The sequence below is a fragment of the Aquila chrysaetos genome, chromosome 10, assembly GCF_900496995.4.
Source record: "Aquila chrysaetos chrysaetos chromosome 10, bAquChr1.4, whole genome shotgun sequence".
Lineage (NCBI taxonomy): Eukaryota > Metazoa > Chordata > Aves > Accipitriformes > Accipitridae > Aquila > Aquila chrysaetos.
In genome coordinates, this window is record NC_044013.1 from 30,273,348 (window position 1) to 30,296,293 (window position 22,946).

General features: G+C 45.2%; 1 protein-coding gene across 2 annotated transcripts; it reads right to left on the reverse strand.

The window, feature by feature from the left end:
• Nucleotides 1-5,783: 5,783 nt before the first annotated feature.
• On the reverse strand, nucleotides 5,784-22,937 carry PPP1R7 (protein phosphatase 1 regulatory subunit 7). 2 transcript variants are annotated; one of them, XM_030026976.2, is made up of 11 exons: nucleotides 22,825-22,919; nucleotides 22,059-22,136; nucleotides 21,768-21,890; nucleotides 17,418-17,473; nucleotides 16,372-16,437; nucleotides 15,604-15,734; nucleotides 14,549-14,711; nucleotides 10,876-10,992; nucleotides 9,798-9,902; nucleotides 8,760-8,846; nucleotides 5,784-6,173 (listed from the first exon to the last, which is right to left on the reverse strand). In XM_030026976.2, exons 2-11 carry the CDS (start codon nucleotides 22,099-22,101, stop codon nucleotides 5,997-5,999), a joined length of 1,068 nt encoding a protein of 355 aa, XP_029882836.1. In that variant the 5' UTR covers nucleotides 22,102-22,136; nucleotides 22,825-22,919; the 3' UTR covers nucleotides 5,784-5,996. The 2 variants fall into 2 exon arrangements, with proteins under 2 accessions (XP_029882836.1, XP_029882835.1); XM_030026975.1 differs by lacking the exon at nucleotides 22,059-22,136 and having other exon boundaries at nucleotides 22,825-22,937.
• Nucleotides 22,938-22,946: the final 9 nt, after the last annotated feature.

Genomic DNA, 22,946 nt, shown 5'->3' on the forward strand with positions numbered 1-22,946 from the left:
GGCGATGAGAGCAGTGATTCCCCAGGCAGCTAGACTGCGAGGGGGACAGACTGCAGCCAACTACCTGGGGGATTTCGATGGCTTCCTCACTCAGACTGCCATAGTGAGCGCCTCTGCTGTCCTGCCCCACCAGGCTGCAGTGGGGATCATCCATGGTCTTCCTCCGCTGCATGGCAAACCTTCATGCCCCCTCCTCCTGGTGCTGAGAAGCAGACCCAGGCAACTGGCGCCTGCCTGCGGTGCATGGACACCCCCCAGCCCCACCACCCCTTCCAGCAGTGCTGGAGCCCCGGCACTGGCAATGTGGCCTCGCTTCCTTCGCTGCTGGCCCCCCAGCTCCTGCCCACATATGGTGAGACCTGAGACCCTGCTCTGCCTACCATCGGGAATGCTTCCAGGTGGAAAAAAAGGAGATAGGAGTGGTCAGCGGTCTTGTGCAGTGTCCTCCCTTCACACCACCACCACCTAGACCCCCTTCAAGGGCCCCTCTCTTCTACCAACAAGGCCAAAGACATGGCAAGGAACCACCCACCCTTGCACCTTTTCTCAACGGTCGGCTCTGTCACTGTGGGGAAGGACTTTCCACCACCCGCTCCATGGGGTGACCCAGCTTGAAGGCATGTCCACCAGCATGCATGACCCCATGATGGAGAAGCCAGGGACCCCCTCTCCACCACAGAAACCAGGTCCAGTCCATGCCCAAGCACTCTATGTCTGAAAGACATTGCAAACTGAGCTCCCCCAGCTCTCAGTTTTGGAACTGGAAACACCTCAAGAAGCCAAGGTAGGAGATGGGAACCTCATGCGATGGCTGACACTGGCTGAGACACATGGAAGTTGAATAATGAGCCAGAAAGCTGCCTTCTGCAGAGGTGGGGGGACCAGGAAGGTGTCACAGCAGCATGAACAGCAGCCTGGCAGGGAGGACATTGCACATGGAGCAAAAGGAAAAAGTTGTTCTCTTCCAGCGCATCCTCCACCTAAAAAAGGAGCCTGGGAATCTCCATGTGTCCTTCATTAACATATTTTGTTATCATGAAGACCGTTACTGATAAGGAGCAAGCGCTGCTGGTTCAGTTTTGTGCTCCTTGAGTCAGATGTTTGTGTTTCAGCTGACTTGGTGGTGCACTCCAAGGATGCTGGATAAAAGCTACCAGCAGCACTGCCAACAGCGAGGACTACACGTTAGCCAGGGGAACCAGCTCTGTCAGTAACAGAGCAGGGTAAATGCATTCCCATTTCTCCAAATCTTTGAAGGGGGGTGGCTCAGTTCATTACCACCATCACACAATGTGCCCACAGCCATGGCCTTTTGCACTGTGGCTCCGAGTTCGTTGCTAAACAGCAAGGAAATGGAGTTGGCCTTTCTAATGATGTCAGGTTGCTCCTCAGAAATGAGGTGGCTCTTCATCATTACTTTCAAGACAGGTGGTGTAAAAGAAGAAACGCCAGCCAGCCTCAGTTTCTCAAATCCCCACGTGCTCCTGGCCAAAAGCAAGGCGGACAAAGCCCCTCTTTGCAGAAACCATTGACAACCTGCACCAGCAGAGCTCTTCTGATACAAGAGCTTCTTCTGAGCATCAGTGGAGCAGGAGGAAGACATCTGCTAACTCCACTTAAAAGCATTAGAAATTCATTCCTCGAAGCAGGGAAGTGATGGGGACAGGCTGGGCCTCTTGCTGCTACAGTGAGGACTGCTTAGTGTGGAGATAAAATGTGCTGGGACCATGAAGAGATGTCAAAGTGCCATGAAAAGCCCGAGCTTCTGAATGTTGCACCACCCAAAATGTCCCCAGCTGGGCTCCTGGAAAAGGCCAAGTCCCTCCTGAGAAAATGGCCCTGCGACCACGCTGTGACAACCCACCAGATAAAGCACGAGGCAACCAGCAAGAAACCCGCACGACAAGATGAAGATGCACCTGAGATAGCAGCAAACATGAAGTCAGTCATGCTGGGAGGATGTGCTGGGGGCCTGGAAAACCAGGAATGTGCTTGGGAATCAGGGCAGAGCCCTGCTGAGCCAGGCAGAAGCGCAGGTACCAACCTCCACCCAATTCCCTTCCAGCACCTCAGCCCCCCAGGCACCTTCAGCCAACCCCGTCTAAACTTCCACACCTTGGGCCAAATTCTAGTTTCACTTATACCCTTTGCAACTCCTACCAAGTCAAGGAGGTTGCTAGTCAGCACCAAGTTTTGCTTGGTTTGGGTCCTGTGACCTTTCAAAGCCCCGGTCAGACTAGCCGGGAGGGCTGGGGCAATACATGCCAAGCGCAGAATCTCCCTGAGGAAACACACCCATGTCCTGTAAAGCTCCGGGCTGATCTACCCCCTGAAAAGCCTTCATCATGCCCAGAAGTCCTTTTGACATCTGGAGCACATGGGCACGGATCTCTTCTGAGCAAGCAAGTCTGGACCTAGCTCTCTGGAGCACCTGGCAGCAGAGTTCCTTTGGGTGCGGCATCTGGTCATTGCTCCCACCAGACGGTGATAAAAACCTCAGCCAACCTCCACGACAGCCCAAGAAACAGGCACCTCCAAGCCCTGCTTCGGAGCTGGGGAGGGAGAGTGTGGCGGGGAAGCAGCGGCAAGGCCAGGCCGGTGCCGGGGAGCTGGATGAAGGCACAGGGATCTGCCGCATCCTGCCCTGCTCCCGCAGCTTCCAGTGAGATCCCCAAACCTGCAGCTTTTTCTACCATACCTGCTGCTAGGGCTCCGGCCCCGCTTGTTCATCCCATGGCGCCAGATCCGAGCGCCAGCACAGTACGGGGCAAAGGGGTCCTCCCACCGGCCCTACCGCCGCTCTTCACCTGCTTCTCCTCGGGTGGGGAGAGAGCGGGAGGTGCCACCCTGTCACTCTAACCCAGCAGTCGACTGCTGCTTCCCGTCTTGGGAAACACCAGGCTCCCTGCGCAAGAGGGGTAGAGCTTGGAGAGAGGAGGAGGAGGGGAGAACGGGTTTGCAAGTACCTTCCTCCAAGCAGCCCGGAGGAGGCCCTGCCTTTGTTTGAGCTGGAGGTGGGGACCCAAATGGCCCTGAACAAACAGGGTTTGGCAGAGCTCGGGGCCACGCATGCAACATGCCACGGACAGGCAGCGAGGGGCAGCAGGTTCCCCCCCCCTGCACCCTGGAGTCCTGTGCCTGGCCAAGGCACAGGGCTTTTGGGTTGCCAGGGAAGCTTCAAGCACCGTGCTCACCTCACACCCGCAACAGAAAAGTTTCTGCTGGCTTTTGCAACATTGGGGAGGGAAGAGGAAAAAAAACCAGCTCTGGGTTGCCTCTCAGGTGCTGCCAACCAAGGGGCAGGCTGCCAGCCAGCAGCCCAGGGGACAACATGGGCATGCAATGGTGATGGCCGCTGAGCAGCTGACACGCTGGTTTTACAGTCCCCAGGGAGAGCTTGTGGACACGGGTGGGGGGGGCTCAAAGAAACTCACCCCACCAAACACACACACCTGCGGCAGGATGAGGTGAATCGCCCCGGTTCAGCAGCATAGCAGGGTGCAGCTCCCCACCAGCCAAGCCTGGCATCACCCCACCGCCTCCAGCAGCTTCTGTGGCATCACAGTCTGAAGCAGAGCTGTGCCGGGTGAGCAAAAGGAACACAGCCTGCAAAGGGAACCTCCAAAAGCTTCCACAGGGCCATATGGTCCTGCTTAATACTGCCCACCTCCTGCTAAGAAGCAGGGATTCACCCCACGCTTTCAAAGATCAGAATGAATACAAGTACCACCAAGAGCAAATTTTTTAACACCCCTCCCATTTTTTTGTTGTAGTTCTCCATCGTTTGACAAGGCAGCAGGATGGAATGCAGCTCTGATGGGCAGTGGCCCAATGAAACCTTTGAGGCTGATGTGCAGAGACCAGCATATCTCCTACTAACACCGACATCCCACCCGACCAGAGCTATTGGCTCTGGTCTGAGCCCCAACAGAGGGAAGGGATCTGCTTCCTTAAAAAACAGCCAGAATTTGCATTTTTGTGCCAGAGAACTTACAAACCTACACATCCCTTGAACAGCTTTCATATTTAATATACGTTTCTTTGCTATGTTCCTCTGCAAGCACGATGGACCACATTGGAAATGTCTCCCAGCTACCTCACAGGTTCACTGAACCGACCAGCACGCACAGAAATCTCTGCCATGCCTGCTGCAGACCCACTCACTCAATTCTTCTCCCAGTCAGCACACATTGAAACACCCACACCGGCCCACACCAGGCAGCGGCTGTTCCCCTGGACCGATGACACAACTGTTAGACAAACACAGTCACAGGTGGCAAGTGCTTCCAGGGAGGTTTTCCAGCCACTGGAGGTATGAAGTTCAATTGCCCAGATCAAACATGGGTGCAGAGAAACGGCGATGCCGCGTTGTCGTATTTACTGGAAGCAGGACATGATTCATATTGTTTCCCAAGTGTAAATACCATCTGTAACAAAGTGCTACTGAACCATTACCTTGCTGACCAGTAGCGTTAGTATATTTAATATATTAATATCAGTTGTATTAATTTAGTATTAATAACAAGCAAATGATGATGCTAAGAAATGCTGAATACATTGGCCGCAGAACAGACCTGACTAATTCCTAAATACTGCAAGAGGCTGTATTAACAAAAGTGCTTAAGGACTCCTATCACAAATAAAGCCTGCTCCAGCAGGCACTGACAGCTTGAAGATGACAGCTGTCACTCAGCAGAGATCAAATAACTAATGACAGACAGATATACAGCAGTGAAACAAGCAGCAGCTTTACACCACAGTAATCTTGCTGTCTCCTCCCACATCAGTACAAAGCCCTTCCGAGCCCCTTATAGAGGGCTAGGCCTTATTCCTCTCCACAGTCATGCTGCCAAAACTGCTGTCCAAGTGTGTGGCACTCCAGGCAGGTGGGCTTTATAATGAGTTTCTACCAAGGGACCTTGATGGCATTTTTAAGATGAGGGACATGTTTGAAGTCATACTACATCACTGGCTCCCTCTGGAGTAGGTCCACTCATTTTCAGTAACTATCAGAACGTTCCCTGAGCCTTTCAGCTTTACTTCTGGCCAGGGAGATGTTCAATATGAGCATCGAGGACCTGCAGGCCACATCCAGCACTCCCCTATTCTGGAAGGGATCTGGAAGCGGCCTTGGCTTTAGCCTGGGAAGGATGAGCAACACACCTCAGAATCTGCTGTCCTTTGCTCTGACTCAGTCCTGGGAAATCAGAAGGTAAATGAAGCCACAACCACCAATAGAGAACCTGTAAGCACGGACTAGACCCCTCACCTCCTCACATGGAATCCATAGGCCCTCTTACCTCACTCCTTTTAACCCCTCTTCCAGTTCCCACCTCTGTCTACGCACATTTAAGCATGGAAGCCCTACCACTAGGGGCTCCGTGAAGACTGATAGCTTAGCCGGGCATGTACACCCCCACACTGCTTTCATACCTCAAGCTACATGTCCTCAATCCTCTAATGAGCTTGCAGCCATGTTTAAAAAAATAAAACCTGCTAACCTTCCCCCCTCCCCAAGTTTTACAAGCAGATATTTAGCCCTGACTCACACCTGATAACCTGGATGGGTGTCTCCATCAGATTCCTCCCCACATCAACACCGTCACTGCCTTTTCACATTTTCAGACCACTGTTGAGCCTGATCTGGAAGCGATGTTTGCAAGGACGTTACTAACCTGAAGGTGTGTCACAGAGTCAACAAAAGTCAGCAAGTGGCTCCAGCCTGTTACAAATGCTCACTGCCAAAACCTCCCCCATAAATAACAGACACAAGCACAAGGAAGCCTCTTGTGTTAAGATTTAATAATAATAATAATAACAACAACATTTCAAAAACAATGAGTGCATTGTACACAAGATCTGGTATTCAGTGCTTTTTATTGACCATTTGCTCTGCGAGTGTCAGTGTACTGAAGACCTGGGGAGTGGTAAGTGGATAAAAAACCCAGTTGGGACACTTCTCCAAGGAGGGCAGGAGAGAGAGGGCAGCAGGAGGTTCAGAATCGAACAAATGTGGCATCAATCTGCCGGACAGTCGGGAGGGCCAGCATGATTTTGCGCCGGTACTGGGGATCCTTCTGCAAGGGGTTTCGCTCCAGATACACAGTTTCCAAGTTCTTCGCTCCTTTCAGCTCATCCAGGTCGCTCCAGCTCTCGATGAGATTATCGTTCATCTGCAGAGCACATACAGGCACACTCACACAGATACTTCCAAGCTAAGCCTGGTTAGCAGGAGCCTAGCCCCACCGACGCTGCTCAGGAGGATTACTACTACCCAGGAGCAGTAATGCTGTACAGTCTTCACGCACATATAAGACAACCCTGTCTACATGATCCTTCTACCCCTGGAACCTCTGAGATGTGCTCTCCAGTTGCACACTCCAGGCCTTGCTAACCATCTCCAACCTCCCCATGCTGTCCAGGGCTGCAAGTCAAATGTTCCACCCTTCAGACAGCGTATCCAGTCCAACTAGTATGCTGGGAAATACCCAGCAAGACACTGAGACAGTCTCTTTATACAGTGTCCCAGCCCATATGCTGTCCATTTAAGGGTTGGAAATCATTATGTGAAGATTTTCTTCCACTGTGACATCTATCTTTACTTTCATGGCTTCCCAGGAAACATTAAAAAAGGTCCCAAACTGATGTGAAAAGTGGCATTTTCCTCTCCCCTTTACATCACTTCCCCACAAAAACTGTTTCTGTACTCTGCAGAAAGCACGAAGCTCTCTGATTCCGGTTCTCCTCCTGTCAGCCCCGGAGCTACCCCACTGCTGGCACTGCAAAGGAATTCCCATGCAAGGGGATGAACGCTTCAGCTGCCTGGCAAGGAAACAAAGTGTACAAGGTGGCCATGTGCTCTCCAACCCAGAGACTTCAGCCACCCTTTGCTTTTGGATACGGAGGCAGTCACTACAGCAATACCACCTTTAAATAAAAAATAAAAATAATGAAAAAAAAAAAAAATCAACAGATTGGCTCTGGCCCCCCTCAACAACTGTTTTTCCTCGCATCAGGCACCCAACGGTAAACTGGAAACTTTGAGCACCCTGTTTGCTGGGTGGCAGATAAGCACCTCTATTTTCTCCAGCTGCCTCCCTCCAGCTAGTTCAGTGAAAGAAAACTGCTTCACCATTGGGACTGTCAGCGTTCCAGCTGGAGATGGCTTTGTAGTTAAGACCCTGGACTAAGACGCTGAAGAAAACCTGCTAGCTCTTTCATTCTGCTACAGCTCATCACAACATTACTTCAGCCATGCCACTTGACCTTCGGATGTCTCAGTCCCTCCACTGAGGAGGTGGTACTGGGACACTGTTAAAAGATTCCCGCTGTATCTAGGATGTGAAGTTCTGCTTCCTTAAGGTGTTAAAGGACTTTGTTATGTGGCTTCAACTCCACAGTCAGTGATAAAATATAAATTAGTAGATGCAACACTTGTTCACATCAAAGGAAATTCTGCCCTGCTCTTTATCAAAAAGCACATAACCTTTTTTTTAAAAGCAGTGTTAAAATGGAAAAAAGGCAGAAGGGCATTTTCTGGGTTCAGCTAACAGATCTTGGCCAATGCTCTGCTTTGACAAAGGACTCTTTAAAGGCACTCGTATTCTTGCAAAGGAAGTCCAATGGGTTAGGATCTTCCCTTTACTTTCTGTAAAACAAGTGGAAACAGGGGTGCAACGCCTTCTGCTATAAGCAGAGCAACAGCAAAGAGGAAGACTGGAGGAAATTGCAAAGGATCACAACAGGTCCTGCACCAGCCACGCTGCACTGTCTCATTTTTACCACCCAAAAGATGTCATGTTAAACGGGCTTCTCAGCTCCTGATTTAAAGAGTTCCTTATGGAATAGGCACAGCCAGATAACACCACTGGCCATCTGCTAAGCCACACTGCAAGATGAGGAAAATGGTCCAGGTAGCCCGGACTCCAGGCTCTAGCTTGGTTTCATTTGCAGCTGCTTTCTACTCCTTTTATCTCAGCCTCTGCCCAAGAACTGAAATAACTGAACTCCAAATGACACACATTAAGCAGCACAACTCTTATTCTCAGTCTTGACATGCAGAAAGTCTACAAGAGCTAAAGCATGAGCCAACTCATGGACATCTGCTGCTTTTTCCCCCAAACTTTAGCAGATTTGTGCACCACTCCCAGATATGGCAGGGTACAGATGCCTTAGGAGGGGGTGTCTCTGCATATTTCCTGACCAGACTTATGAATGACAAAGGGCTTAGCTATTTAGGGTGCCAGTAAGAAATAGAAGCAACCCTAAACAGTTATCTACCTCACACGAATGGAAGTAAACCGGAAGATGGTTTAATTTTCTTCGTATGTATAATGACATGAACATATCAACTCTGCTCTAAACAGGTACTGTGCTCCGGTGCAGTGGTGAGACAGTATCAGCTTCCCCCATACACTGTCATGCTCACTTAAAGAAAGATGAGATCTGCAAAAATAGGACACAGTAGGGCTGTTTCATAACCATCACAAGCAGGAAGGCAGGGCCTATTTCCTAGGTAGAGACAGGCTTGTTACCACTAAGCAAAGCCCTACAAAGAATTTTTTAAGCTCAACTCTTTCCTTAGTAGAAACCATCATATACTCCATCCATGCACACTGTTAAGATCTTAGCTGGTCACCAGCACAAGAAGAGTTTACTCCAAGACATACATGTACACCACCCTCCCAGTGCTCCCCATCAGAAGTGTTTCTTTCACTGTTGCACAGACATTTCAGGGAACAGCTCCAGCCTGCGCTTACCCAGAACTCCTGCAGCTCTGTTAGGTGACTGATATTTTCAATCTTCTTGATTCTGTTGGATGCAATGTCCAGCATTGTGAGTTTGTTCTAGACAAGCAAACACAAAAACATTAGACTGGATTTCCTTTCATCTTCTCTGTCCCACTTTTTTCAGGCCCAGAGTTGGAAACTGTCAGAAGCAAAGACATGTTATTACCAGCTGCTTACATGCAGCACAAGACCTCTCACTGCCTAAATATAGCAAGGAAGACTGTTTTTGATTAAGCTGGGTTACTGACCTCCCAGAAGCCATGTGACAAAAATGAAAGCAATTACTGGCCAGATGGCAACTGCCAGCCAAGGGCTCCTAAAAAGTGAGCTTTCCTCGTAGTACATTAAGAAGAAGAATCCATTAAAAATCAGATCGTAAGCATCCTCTCAAGCAGCAGAGTTGAACAAACTTTTTGCAGCAGGAAAGCCTACAGTTTTAGAAAAAGGGTTTTCTCCTGGCTTGCACACAGCCAACTAAGTTCCAGATTGTCTCTGCTCTCTGACAATGCCATCCACTGTTGGGTCAGAATGAAAACGCTACAGGCTTCTGTGAAATCAGTCCCATCCAGAAATCTCAAATGTATACTGACATGAAGGCAAGCCACACGCCACGGCTTGTCTCTCTTACTCCCAGCTCCAGTTGTTGTCCTATTGAAAAGAACTCATGATTATCTATAAACTGCTGTCTGAAAGGCTGCAGCAGAGACAGCCAGCTGTGGCCATCAGCTTTTCCACTGCTGAAGATCAGCCAGGCCGCTGCATTAACCACATCTTGTGCTTCCCCTCCCCAGGTCATAACAACAATTCTACTCCAAAAGATCTGGAGGAGCTTCATCCATGCAAGATATTTTAACATAACAAATACTTGGATCTTTGTGGTTGTTTCAAGAGACTCGGGACCCCCCATGTAACTGGGGAAACTGAGGAACAAAAACTTCCAGAAAAGCACAGCCACTAAGGGGAGCAGCTTAGGGCAGTAATTCTGTCACACAGTTAGAGCCTGCTCACATTGTTCTCCAGTCCCTCGATGACTTCGATCCCATTGTGGCTGAGGTACAACTCGTGCAAATTCACCAAGCTCTGCAGCCCCTCAATCTTGGTCAGACGGTTATTCTGAAAGTGTAACAGCGGTTTAAGTCCACTCTAAACAAACCAAAACCCAAGCGAGTCATTGGAGAAAAAGCATTTCTCTGAAGTATGGATGGGAAGGGGAAACGGTCTGCTTGGATCCACATCGATCTCATGAGCTCAGCTCGTTTGATCTCTCTACCACCGATGCACCATGGGAGCCAAAGTCTAAGTTTAGAAGAATCAGACTCTGACCTTCCAATCAAAAGTTGTAGCCTGAAGTTTTCCACTTGGTGTCTTCAGAAACAATAGGCCTACGCATTAATAGCATTCATTTTGTAGGTCTTTTTAATGTGATGGGTCAGAAGGGAAGTTACAACACTTCAATACACTCTGCTGTACATAATTCTTTATGTCCTATAGAATAATGATGCATACAGGTACTACAATATGTAGCAAGTATGCCTTTCTTGGCAACAGCTGTAAGAGATACCAGAATGCACTAGCATTGGCATATGGATGAGAGGGAGACTCAATGAAAGAAATTAGTTGAGTATCTTTTATCCCACCTTTTACAAAGGAATAAACTTTCCATAAGCTCATTAAGGACAGATTTCACTTAGCACAGGCTTGTTCACATTTCTTCCCTCTTCAGGAAGAAGGTAGTGACACTGAGCCTGCTGCCACTATAACAACTTCGCTGGCATAACTCATTTGATGTTATTGTAACATATTAGGAAACAGGACATCAGGAAGAAAATGGGGGATAACATACATTTCCTCTTCTCTCTTCCATAAAAATCAAACATTTTTTTAGCATTTTATCAGTGCCTGTCAATCTCATTTAGTATTAAAGGATGAGAAAAGACAGCACAGAGAATATCACACTTCCTTCCAGTACAGGAGTTTGACTCAGACACTGAAGACCTGCTGATTCAGAAGAGCTTAGCCTAAATCACAAGGTGGTTCACGTAACCAAGGCTGTTCAAAACATAACAGTACAAAGTAGAATCAATACCTGTATACTGAGCACAGTCAAGTTTGTCAGCGCATCCAAGTTCTGGAGCTTGGTGATTTTATTCTTTCCAAGGAACAGACTATCAAGATTAGCCAAAGTATCGATGTTTTCAATTGCCTGCAAAATGACCAAAGGAGACAGCGTTATCGCCGTGATGCAAAACTCCAACCTGTGGACATGGTCGGCATTTTACAGCCTTGACCCATGGAGCTGCACTCCTGATAAACACAAGCCTGCCAACTCCACACACAAAGCGTGCAGAAAGTAGGGCCTCCCTTGTGACCCAAGAGCAGAGTAAGTGCAGGACTTTGTGCAGTGACAGTGAACCTCAGCCGGTGTGACAGCTGGCTTGTGGCACTACTATCCACTGATTTTCAGCAAGGGTCATGTTGCTTTGTCCCAGCTGTTGCCTCCACTGTCCAGGCAGCAAGAGCAGAGAATGAAAAGGCTCAGGGAGCACTGAAAGTGGCATTCCCTGGGCCATAAGGTGTATCCAGGGCAGGAGATACTCATTTGTGAAGCAAGAAAAATCTGTCACTAGTGAATGGAAAGAGAATCTGGGAGGAGAAAGTACCATTTGCAAATTTAGTCCTGACCATCAGTGACTGCATAACACAGTCAGAGGCAAGCTGTTTAGCTTCTCTGCATAACAGTTTCTCTGTTATAAGCAAGGTTAACTGTCTCATGGGTGTTTGTGTTAATATATTTAACTACTGGCTACATATTAATGCTACTGGCAGAACATACACATACCAATTTAAGTGATGTACATGTTTTAAATATACACGCTACTGGCAGAACACATACACTATACCAGTTTAAGTCCTGAGCTCAGCCTTCAGTGGGAGAAAACAAGAATCTCTGTGAGGCATTGTCCTAGTTTCAGCTGGGATAGAGTTAACTGTCTTCCTAGTAGCTGGTACAGTGCTATGTTTTGAGTTCAGTATGTGAAGAATGTTGATAACACTGATGTTTTCAGTTGTTGCTAAGTAGTGTTTAGACTAATGTCAAGGATTTTTCAGCTTCTCATGCCCAGCCAGCAAGAAAGCTGGAGGGGCACAAGAAGTTGGCACAGAACACAGCCAGGTCACCTGACCCAAACTGGCCAGCGGGGTATTCCATACCATGGGACGTCCCATCTAGTATAGGAACTGGGAAGTGGGGGTGGGGAACGGCCGCTGGGGGAGTAGCAGGGTGCCAGTCGGCAGGTGGTGAGCAATTGCACTGCGCATCATTTGTACATTCCAATCCTTTCATTATTGCTGTTGTCATTTTATTAGTGTTATCATTATTAGTTTCTTCTTTTCTGTTCTATTAAACTGTTCTTATCTCAACCCGTGGATTTTGCTGCTTTTTCCCGATTTTCTCCCCCATACCACTGGGGGGGGGGTGGGGGTGGTGGTGGTGAGTGAGCGGCTGTGTGGTGCTTAGTTGCTGGCTGGGGTTAAACCACGACAGGCATCAAGAACCACCATATTCTTTATTTACAAAGGACAGGGCACCAGAAAGCACAAACAAGAGAGAAAAAAGGGCAAGAAAAGGGGAAAAGGGTGGGCTTAGAAAACACTCCTATAAACACAAGGAAAGAAAACACAATGTTTTTTTGCAGGGGAAAGCCTCTTAATTAAAAAAAAAGTGCTGTTAAAAGAGACAAGAATTTTAAAAAACATACTTCAGCTCACAGAAGAACAGTAATATGGATATAGATACACACACTGCTGTGCATCTGTGCTCCAGTACCTTGTGACATCTCAGCTTTTCCACATCCTTCTTGCCTGGCAGAATTTCAGAGACTAGCAGTGCTGGTGAGACAGGCCACTGAGTCCTACCACCACTTAGTACTCTGTGTGTGTGTGCACGCACGTGTGTGTGTGTGTGCACGCACACGTTTACCTGTGCGTGTATAAAGAAAGGAAGAGGAAGATGGACACAAACACACACGCTATGAATTTATAGATACACTCTGGAAAGGAAAGAAGCTTTTCAACCTCTATCCCACAATTGCCAACAGATTCAACATAAGGTGTTTATCAGCTTAGATTTGGATTCACCCTCCTTCTAGCCTGTGGACTTACCCCTGTTTTGACCTTGCAAGAAAATGATCTATTTGTTGCTCATTGTTGCTCCCCCAGCCCTGAAGAGGAAATATTTGTGACTCTAAGGACACTGAGAAGAAACAGTCAGGCGAAAAAAAAGCTACTTGAAGCTATAAAAAAGCCACACTTAAGTGAGAGTATGAAACAGATGGACACGAGGGGAAAAAAACCCTAAGGAACAAATAAAGAAGTGCTTTCCTTATAGTTGTCTCAGTCCAACTTTGGAAAAAAAAGCATGAAATATATCAGCTCAAGCATGAAGTTCTGCTTCCCCCCCATTCATAGAAAAGGAACAGAACTACAGTGCTTATTAAGTCATGACGGACTCCAGGGTAAGTGTGCTCCAAAAGGTTAGAGTGCGTGCAAAATGACTAAGACAGCATCACTGCAGAAGCTTTAATGCACAGGGGATGAGTATATCAGGCACCTCAGAGCCAAAAAAGCTGCCTGAACAGAGAGTCCATAGGCTTTTACCCTAAAGAGTTAAGGATATGCCCACCTGTAAAGCACATAGCCAGGCCACCCCACCAACAGAAAACTATCAAAAGAGTTCTAGGTGCCTCCAAATAACATGAGATGTATTTCTTCATGCCTAGCCTAGGCACAGGTTACTCACTCTGGTAAAGCAATTAGAAGCATAGAGCAGTGCTGTTTGAAGAAGCCAGAATAGAATTAACAGATAAAGAGAAAAAATGCTAGTTAGTGTGCTTCCACAAGGCTTGAAATACAGAGGAAAAACAGTTCTTTTCCCAATTTGCTCCTTCAGCATAACAAGTAATTTTTCAGAGTTTGTAAATGGGGGGTGCCAGCTTAGACAGTTTTCAGATTGAGATGCACTCGTCTGTTACAAGGATTTTCTAAAGCATATATAATTGAAAAAGCTTCTAAAAAATTAATAGTTTACTTTGCATGTTGCAAAGTGTGTCATCTGTTTCACCAGTTCTCTTACAAACTGGGCAATATGCAGAAAAGCATACCTTAGGGACAGGAGAGACTACTCAGAACTGCTTCCCTTTATGTGGCATAGATTTTAAATCACCTAAATTGAAAAAGTCACAAATTGCACTATAAAAAAAAAAAGTAATCAGCAGCACAGTACCAGGTTTTTCAGGCATTTCAGAGCAAAGCCTCAAGAAAATCTTTTTCCTGAGTGAGACTGACGTAGCAGGTTATCAATTACACACACAAATCAAACTAGAATTAAATTTGCATTCAATAGGTTTTATCGACACAGCTCCAGCCTCTAGGAAGGTAAGAGAAAACAATAATTGCTAGTTTTGATAGGCTTAGCTCTCTTGCAGGAGGAAACTGTCATCTGCAAACGGCAACACACAGGGGATGCACAAGTTCATTAAAGAGAGAAATTCATAAATAGTAATTTAGTAGCCAGGCACTACATGCATACATAATTAAAGGATCCAGCATGTGCAGCAATAAGCAATTACACATTAAATGACAGGAACAATAAAAAGAACAAAATTGCAAGTAAAAATCAATGAAGTGCACTTTCAGAAAAGGCTAATCCCAAGCCAAAGAGCACAAAACTCTCCAGCTAACATCTTGTAGAGCAAGCCTACCCGAATTCGATTGGATCCCAACTCTAACATCTGTAGCATCTGCAAGTTGCTCAAATTCTCAATTTTGCTGATTTTGTTGTTGACAAGGAATAGTTTTTTCAGTTGGGCAAGACGATCTAGTCCTTCAATGTGTCGCAGAACATTAAAGGAGATGTCCAGGATCCTGAGATAAAACAGAACAAAGGTCTCTTCAGTCCATCAGGCATGGATGATTCTGGAAGAGGCACTTGTAAATCGGTGGGGAACCTCACTATCTGCAGAGATCAAGCACTTTGCTAGGCCTTGAAGCTAGAGTCGTAAGTGTCATTTCTTTTTATCAGAAATTACAACAAATATAATTTTCAAAATATTTCTATTGTGTGTCAGGGGAAAAAAAAAAAAAGATCTGTCACATGTAGAAGATAGCTATCCTTTTGCTCAGCCATGGAGCTGCCACTGTGGGAGGCAGCCAAACTTCAGTACCACATATTTCTTGGGAAAGGTATGTGCCTACAAGATCTGCCTCTGACAGGACAATGACAAGGCCTCCCATAAGCATGAAGCAGTTATGACTGTGGGAAGTAGGTCAGTCCTCGTCACCCCAGTGGGAACAGTTTTGTAATGTATCTCCAGAGTGATCACAGACAAGTGCCAGGAACTGGGAAGAGCACTACTCCTTCCCTAACACCCTCCAAAAAAAGTCCTAATCTCACCTGAAACCTCTTGTCATTTTTTGCAGGAATAAAACCTGTTATATGGAGCTCTTGCTGCCAAGAGCAAGGGGTACCTGAGTGCTTCCACACCTGCATGGAAGTTGCAACCACCTATCATTCTCGCTGCCTTATACAGCACACATTTCATTTCCAGCTGATTGTCCCTGGTGAGCTTCAGGATAATGAAACTGGTTTACTGCACAGGTTAACTATCAATGAAGAACAGACATTATCCTTCACAGAGCACCCAAATGAATCATAAGAAAGGCCTGGGTGATAAATACTGCAGTTAAGTACAGCATGAGTAATTCAGTGAGTGGCAAACCACCCTCAACCTGATCCTGGTGGTTTCCCCAGACTCACTCAAGTTCCACCAGAGACTCCAAGTTCTCAATCTTCCGAATTTGATTGTCATAGAGATCCAGTTCCCGCAAGGTCTGCAATTGCTCCAGGTTCTCAATGCGCTTAATCAAATTCTGACGGAGACACAAAGTCTAATAGTTGGGGAAAAGTTTAAAAACAAACAGGAAAATGGATATGAATGACGGCATGTAATGCCTTTTGGCATACAGACAATAAGGTTGGGGTTTTTTTCCCCATTAAGTTTTGTTAGGTTTTGTTGAGGTTTTGTTTGTTGTTGTTTTGTTTTTTTTTTAAATAGAATCTTTTCTTGTTTTATTCCAACTCTACAGAAGAAAATCTTTTTACCACAAAGATGGTCAGACACTATAACAGCAGCCCCATCCTTGGGAATACTCAAGAGCTTGACTGGAGAAGGCCTCAAGCAACATGCTCTAACGGGACCTACTTCGAGCAGGGGTTTACTAGAGACCTCCAGAGGTCTTTCCAAGCTGCATTATTGTATGTTAAGCCTGCTGTGCAAGTACAGAATGTATCTCTTAGGATAAGCCCTCATGCATCGTCTCTCATCCACTTCCAAAACCAATCTGTAAAACCCCAGGATTTTTATTACTGCTTGACAAATGGGTAAACACTACCTCCTTCAGTTAAACATGAAGTGAACTCATTAGGATCTCAGTTAAAAAGAGACTCCTGTATCTGTCCTCTTATAGGTTAGCTATGCAAAATCTCCAGTTCCAAGAGGCATTCTCTATTCCTTAGGACTGTTACCTTCACTTTCTTGAGCACCTCAAATCCTTCAATCTTCCCAATTCGAAAATGATTCAAGTCAACATCCTGAAAGAGAAATGGAGGGTTTCAACAGTTGTTTCAGAACACTCTTCAAAGACCAACCTGGTACTTTGTTCTAAGGAAAATTAGAGTCTTACAAAATGTGTAGCTCATTAAAACTTCCCTTCAAAGAGCTTGTGAAAATTGGGTTTGGCACATGGTTTTACCATCACAGGTGAAGCATGTGGCCTAAGCTTGTCGACTGCAAACACAGCATCTGCGAAAAGGCAACAGCCCTTTCCTGAGTCTGAGCATTGTTTCGCCAAAATTAGAAATCTTTTGCAGTAAATTCTGAATTTGCTGAGACAGACAAATTCTGCTGTCTAGCATGAATAAAGGATTGCATAAAATTCTCTTACCCACTTTGCTAGGGCTTAACCAGAACACACCTTGCTATTTCCAGTTCCAGGCCTCAGATGAACAGGAACCACTGACAGTTCAAATATCTGGTGGTTCTGTGAACATTAACTCTGCACCGGTGATCAGCTGATGCACTTCACATCTGTGCTGTCCAGCCCCAGATGTTCCAGTTTTGCAGGTCAGTCAATCAAAGAGAAATAGAGCACTTCACCACCCAAGCTCAAAAACTCTCCAGCTAACAGGCTCATGAGGCTGCCGGTGCCAAGGCACAAGGCTGGTTAAGCAGCTGTGCCTATTACAAATCATGGGTCTGAGAGCAGCAATCAGTTCATTAAAGATACTCACAAAAGCTCATAGCCTGTCGATAATACTTGCAGCATAGCTCCATTTTCAGTGCCTCCATGCTTAATTTAAAATTCTAAATTACTAACAAAAAAGTTTCAGCTACTGATCCAGAATAAAACACCTCTACTTCTAGTCTAAAGGCTTCGAACCAATTCCGGGGAAGATCATGGTAGCCAGCACCTTCAGAAGAATTAGATCTTTTAACCAGGTTTCAATACTTGCCTTTGCCCACCTTTTCTTCCTGCTGTATAAAGTCCATAAGGACAAAAATCTGCCTTTACCTCAGCTTCTGGGTCCAGGCTAATTGTTTCCATGTCCACTGGCGTCTCTGCTTCTCCTGCAGGAGAAGCAAATACATTATAAACTTCTGCTACCTGATAGCTAAAGGCAAGATGACAATGGCTAACATCTGGAGAGACAAAGGGAGCAAATGCTCCTCAGAAGAAGAAACACATGAGATGCACAGTTCAGATATTCTGCTGCATTAAAAATACACTTTACCTATTTGGCTTTCATTGTGACAGCTAGTTGTGAAAAAAAAAAAAGCTTTCTTAACAACAGAATTTCATGCCTAGATGGAAAAGACAGAAAAAACAGCACGTTCCCCAGTTTCCTTGTGTGGCTGCTGAATAATGCTGGCTCAAGACTGATTTGGGCAGGATTCCTTTTCTTTACACTTAGGGCCATCATCCCTCTGAATATACACCATCCAAAGTGCCTATGCTCCTCCGATAACCTAATACAACATTGCCAGGAAGGAATCTAAACTGTCTAGTGATAGTGCCAGGAGGGACCAAACATCTCAGCAATCCCACCCTTCATTTTCTTTCATAAATACTGCCAGTTTATGTCAATGTTGTGCACGCTTTTGCATGGATCCCCCTTCTTTTGTTTGGCTGAACTCACTAATATGCTAGAAAACATCGTTTATCACACTGCATACATTTTCTTGGGAAATGCCTTTATAGCTCTGGAAGACAGCCCAACATTTGCTGTGCTTCTATCACTGCACAAGAGGGAGCGAAGTTTACCAGATAAATTCATGCTGAATAATTCATGCCCGATTCCCATTTGTTGAAGATCATGCACTGGTTGCATCAATTTCCAAAGAAAGTCTAATTCGACTTTGAAAAACAGACATACAACACGCAACCCCTTTCCACTTCATGTGTGTAGCTTCTGTACATACTACCAAAAAACCAAGGAACTTTAATTATGGTCAAATCCCAAATGCTTTGCATTAACTCCTGCATTACTGTATGCAAGCTCATTCCATTAACCCAGAAGTAATGACTATTTTTATAGCCCAGCATGGCTACAACATTCTTGTAAATGACCAATGTCCCCTATACTTAACGAGCGTTTTTCCTACTGATGCTTGGCATTGTAAGTAGTACTGTAAGGATGAACAGTACAAGCATTACAATCTTTGATACTGCCATCAAACTCCAAGTTTTTGATAGCTCCACACACCATCATTTACCTTGCTGTTTTTGGGCTACTGCTCTTGCCTGGGCATTCAAACAGGAATGAGCACTAACTGAACTGACTCACAGAACTTAAGACTGAAAAGCAATCCTCTGCCCTTCATCTTTTAATATGCTTTATAGCATAAATTAGCAGGGAGCATAAAGTATATTTTGGGGATGCAAAATGAGCTGGTAGGCTTGGTGACATTCAACAGCGGTATCGAACCACAACTGACATACACACATATGCCTGTCAGCATTTTAGCAGTGGGCAACACTTGAATTTTCTTATTTTTCTTCCAGATCGGGAGCCATGCACTTCAGCAGGGGACTGGGATACCCTACCCTGCTGCTACCAAGGTTGCATCTCTTTGACCTATGTCTAGGGTACAAAGGCTGCCAGCACAAAGCGCTCCAAGACAAACAAGCACCCTAGCTAAATTTACAGCCAACAGGAACACAGCCCAAGTTTGGAACAACAGTTATTTGAGATAATCACATAAAAACCCAAACTATTTCCCTTGCATTAAGTTGCACTAGCAGTAAGTTAATGCTCATGGTGAAGGAACTTGTCCTTTTGAGACTTCAAAGTTGTCCAACAATAAAGTCAGTCATGCACTCAGTGAAAAAAAAAAACAATCTTCAACAAAAGAAAAATTCAAGCCAAAAAAAATTCTTCAACCTGGTTTGGCTGGCAGGCTTCTCTATAAAATTACATGTTTCATCACAGCACCCATTACAGACCATTTATGCACATCTGGTTTTGGCAATGTGTTAAATACTCCGTTCCGGGATCTGTCAAAGGGTAGGTAGCTCCTTGTGTTTTTTGCCATATGGCTTCAAGTGACCAGTCCTGGTAGAGCCAATGTGGGGAAAAAAGCACTCAAGTCCAAAGGCACAAAACCAAATCACACAGGATATGTATATCGAATTCACTGAAATAAAAGCAATTTAAAACGCTATTGCCTCTGTGTTCAGTTTATGTAACAAGGCCAACTCTCATAAAGTTTATGCAGTGTGTATAAAACACTCTCCATATAGCAGTCTGAGTGAGATGTGTATACTGAGAACACTCATAAATCAGTCTTGGTATAAGAATGTTAAAGTACATTTTCTCTCAAAGAGAAAGAAAAATGGTTCTAGCAAATTTACAGTCCTATCAATTGTCAACCTACATTTTATTTATGAACCAAGTGGACATAAAGCACCCTAAACTGACCCTTCTACAATCACTTTATGAACAAAACTGCAATTTCACTTGCATGCAGCAAGTATGCAGACAGCACTTTAGTCCACAATTTTTAATGCAGTAGGTTTCTCAAGGGGAAAAACCATTGCTCTGGCAGTGAAGTTACTTAAGTGAATTTTTGTGTAACCCATGCCTGCAAGCTATACAGCTTTGCAGATGTAGGAAAAAAATACGGCATTCAGGAAACCCAAATTCCGCAGTACGGAACAGTAGTTACTGAGTTACGTAAGTTCACAGTACCACAAGCATTTAAAGCAACTAAAAGCCTCAACTACACTTTTTAACTGCATATGCATGAAAAATATTATAAATAGCTAAGTTATAAGATTTCTAAACAGAGGTGCTATTCCTCAGAGAATTAGCTAAGTGATTAATTTGAAATTTCAGCTGCTTGAGCTCTTTCTATTTATGATCTTCTGTGACAAATGTGGAAAACTCTTCATTTTCCTTTCACTGAGAAACTCAAAGCTGGCTGTGGAAATTAAGTCAAATGTTCCAAAATTTTTCCTCTGCTTGGTTTCTGCCCTAGTAGAAGTTTTCTGAGTCCTAACAGTTTGGAAGAAGTAGTAACAATACAGCCATTACATTAAATAGTACCCAGTGTAACTCAGTGACCAAATGGAATGTGTTTTTCTTGCTTTCACTGGAATAAAACTACGTCACTTGAAATATTTTCTCTAATATTGTAATTCCTGGGCGAACAACATACAGAATGTAACCTCAAACACACAGCTAAATTACGTCAGCTGAACGCTCAATATTACATGCATGCAAAGGAAAACTGTGACTGACTGATCTTCATGGTTGTATTAATCATATAGTGCTTGGGATGTACAATTTGCAAGGTGTGCTCTGACACTTTTACAGACATCACCACAGCATTTTTCCATTAATATATAGGGTTTTTATACGATCAACAATGAATTAGACTAGATAGAGTTCATTTAGTTAGGAGATGAGATTTAAAATTCTCATAATAATTTACTAGTTTGGAAAATACTTTTGCAAATTCTAAAAGGCAAGGTTAAGATTAGGAGGGATCTGCAGCAGACACACAGTCAAAAAGGATTAAAGTTTGCGGCATTATTTCACTTCCATTTCCAGACCAATAATAATCACACAAGCATCTCTATCAAAAGGACACTATTACATCTCAGATTGTTAGCTAGCACCAAAAGTCCAGATCATATTGCCATACAGGGTCTTCAGAAACAGATCTGCTCATGACAAATTCTATGCAAGCTACTGAAAAGCAAACCCTTCCACCAAACATGCACAGGCTTAAAAAAGTCTGTCAACGTTTCTACCCAATGTTCTAATACAAACAGTAAATACAGTAGCAAAAGTTTAAAGTCAAGAGGATTCAAACAGATATAATTTTGATAGCTCTTAGAATTTTTAAATTAAGAAAATAAAATTGACAGCTTCCTTCAATCTATCTAGAAATAGTCATCTTTGCCTTCCAAAGGAATCTGGCAACTCTTTAGGTAAAAAAACTACATACACCAAAGCAGAATTATGAAAAGCTGCTTATGTTTATTTCTAATGAACATTTCCAGCATCTTTCCACAGAAAGTTAGTATGTTTCCATAACAAAAGTATGAATAAAGGTGTTTTGCATTTTGATATTAAAGATTTGAAAGAGAAATGTGGGTGGATAAATAAATAAGAAAAAAAACAAAGGTCTAATATCAGTGGTTCCATTAAAAGAAGGCAGCTTTATTTTAGCAATGATAACACTATCATGTGTTTATTTGTAGAGAAAACTGCTCTAGGGCAGATTCACATTGTTCACTAACATTGATACAACCATCACACAGCCACAAGAAACACGAAGGACTGATACATGTACGCCACTGTATGCACTGGTAAGACAACACTTCCTAACATGATGGTTTAGGCTGGCAAGGTACCTGCGGAGTTCTCGCCATTCTGCTCATCTCTCAGGCTCTGCTGACTGAGGTCTGTTACTAAGCGAACTGCTTGCTTCTTCCCTTCTTCGTCTCCTGACTCCTCCGATTCAATCCGCTTATCAACTGCATAAGATACATAATAGCAGAATTAGGCTATTTTCAGCAGTGGGGCAGGGGGGAAGAAGTAGCAAGCAGATATAATAACCAGGATTCACATATACCACTATGCAGTTAGTAGAAATCCTAAGTTAACTAAATGAAAGGTTTAGTCTTAAATAAAAGGCCTCTTACCCCTTGTTTCTACTTTGATTTTGGATGCACTTTTTCCTCCCATCACATCTTCCTAAAACCAACAATCTGGGAAGAAGACTGGAGGAAAAAGGAAATTTCTTAGATCAATGAAGTGCAATTCCAAAGATTACGGAGATGGAATTAGAACTATCACATTTTTAAAACTTTTAGGAAAAAATCAGTATCGTGTACAATAGTACCAATGACACGAAGAAATGAAGGCATCAAAAAATAATAAAAAAAATCCCTGCACGTAAAAGCAACTGGCTCCCCAGCACAGCCTGCGAGATCCCTTCACCGCTTACCCAGCCACAGCTCTGCTGGCCACCCTGGCCCCAGGGACCTGAAGCTCCTCGCTCCCCCCTCAGTATTTGCTCTAGTTTCACGGGACGACTAAGGAAAAGCAACGCCATGCCAGAGGACTTCTTTCCTATTATCTTTATTTTTTATATCACGGTCATCTCCACAAACCCACTTTTCCACCTCTCGCGCCGGGAGCCCTCGGGGAGGGGGAAGGCGTCGCGCCATGCCGCATGTAATACACACACCGCTCCCCCTGGCTCGGGCGGCCCGCCCCGGCTCGGCGACTAGCCAGGGCCCCGTTCCCACCCCCCCGGGCAGCCGCCCTCGGGGTGGACACCCGCGGGCTGCCCGGCCGCAGAGGGCCCACAAGTCCCACTGAGCGCAGCTGGCAGCCGCCCCGCCGAGCGGCGGTGCCCGAGCAGCGAGCCGTCCCGACCCCTCAGCGGCCGCGGCCGGCTCTCACCCTCCATCATCTCCTGCGGTCCCTCTCCGCTCTCCGCCGCCATATTGCTTCTCCTCCCACCGCCCCCTTCCGGAAACCGCCTCAACCGTCGTCGCAGCCAATCAGAGCCCAGCGCTGGCGAC

Excerpts from the sequence above, each read along its gene's own strand:
- PPP1R7 (XM_030026975.1), bottom strand. The coding sequence starts at position 22,867 with ATGGCGGCGGAGAGCGGAGAGGGACCGCAGGAGATGATGGAGG. Across the intron at positions 16,438-17,417 it reads GCCTGGACCCAGAAGCTGAG|GATGTTGACTTGAATCATTT; the intron begins GTAAAGGCAGAT and ends TTTCTCTTTCAG. Across the intron at positions 14,712-15,603 it reads GAGTCTCTGGTGGAACTTGA|GATCCTGGACATCTCCTTTA; the intron begins GTGAGTCTGGGG and ends GTTTTATCTCAG.